The sequence below is a fragment of the Bison bison genome, unplaced genomic scaffold, assembly GCF_000754665.1.
Source record: "Bison bison bison isolate TAMUID 2011002044 unplaced genomic scaffold, Bison_UMD1.0 scf7180017864227, whole genome shotgun sequence".
Taxonomy (NCBI): domain Eukaryota; kingdom Metazoa; phylum Chordata; class Mammalia; order Artiodactyla; family Bovidae; genus Bison; species Bison bison.
The window spans coordinates 155,745-156,930 of NW_011494799.1; the positions used below are offsets into that span (position 1 = coordinate 155,745).

General features: G+C 43.1%; 1 protein-coding gene across 4 annotated transcripts in view; it reads right to left on the reverse strand.

Annotated features, from left to right (window-relative positions):
* PHF8 (PHD finger protein 8) overlaps positions 1 to 1,180 on the reverse strand; it is a 103,202-nt gene extending 102,022 nt beyond the window's left edge. For all 4 annotated transcript variants that reach the window (XM_010845879.1, XM_010845878.1, XM_010845877.1 and 1 more), the window contains exon 1: positions 980 to 1,180. In XM_010845879.1, coding sequence (XP_010844181.1) covers positions 980 to 1,077 — 98 coding nt within the window. In that variant the 5' untranslated portion in view covers positions 1,078 to 1,180. The remainder of the gene's footprint in view (positions 1 to 979) is intronic.
* Positions 1,181 to 1,186: the final 6 nt, after the last annotated feature.

Below are 1,186 nucleotides of genomic sequence, written 5' to 3' on the forward strand. Positions count from 1 at the left end.
GCGTCTCCTATGTCTCCTGCATTGGCAGGTCACTAGAGCCTCTGTGAAGCTTCCCTTTGAAAAAGACTGATAACTGAAAATTCTAGAACCTAACAACATGCAACAGCAGGAGGGCGCCATACACTGTTTTGTTGTACTCCAATGTACAAATCCTTGCATGGTTTTCTTTCCAGAGCTGACATAAGTCCCAATAATGGGATAATAGTACAGGTTTATTCCAGACACTAACCTTTCTGGAATCCTGGGTGACAGGTGCTTATGTGCACACATGGTTACCTGGAGGGATTTCATTAGTGGTTTTACTCCTACTGTTTTACCCAATATCTCCTCTGCTTAATTCAATTTACCTGGATGGTTCTGCAGGTAAAACTGTAGAAATAAAATGCTATTGCATTTCTGCCTCCATTTACTAGGTGCATGCAAAAATGCTTTAAATAAAGAGGAAGGCTGTATTAGATATATTTTATCTAATAGATAAAGAAAACACTCTGTCTGCCTGAAGACAAAGAGACTCAGAGAAGCAAAGCAACTTGTCCAAGGTCACTCTGATAGTAAGCTGCAAAACCACAACTCAAATCCATGTTTGTTGGACTCAAATATCTCAAAAATGCAGTACAGTCTCTCCCAAAGCCAGCCTCTGAGGAAAAACAAAATTACCAGAATACAAAGATGATACATTCTTTGTAACTGAAAAGAAAGTATTTTTCTAAGAAAAAAAATACAAAATAGAAGAAGGGTTCAAAATAGAAATATATATAGGAAAAGAAAAAAGAGGAGAAACCAAATGTCAATGTTAAGCTAGGCCATAATCTACAAGGAGGGATGTAAGAACCTGTGTCTGGGGGTGGGTTGGACCTAACTGTAGCGGAGAGAGGAGAAATTAAGTTTCTGAGGAGGAACCTGAACCAGAGTTGAGAAAGGAGCAAGCCAGTGAGCACCTGGCCACTGCACCCTGTCCAGGATGCCCTGCCCTCCTTACCTGCCATGAAACCAGTCCTGGCACATGTCACACTCGATCATGAAGCGGGTCACATCATAAGGCAGCCGACAGAGGCAATACACTGGTACTGAAGCCATCTTCACCAGGCCTTGGAGTGTTCTGCAGTGGGCCAGGATCTTAGCTTCAAAAGGAGCAGGAGGCGGCAGCACGCGTCCCCTCTGGACCAAAGCTGGGCACAAACGACAC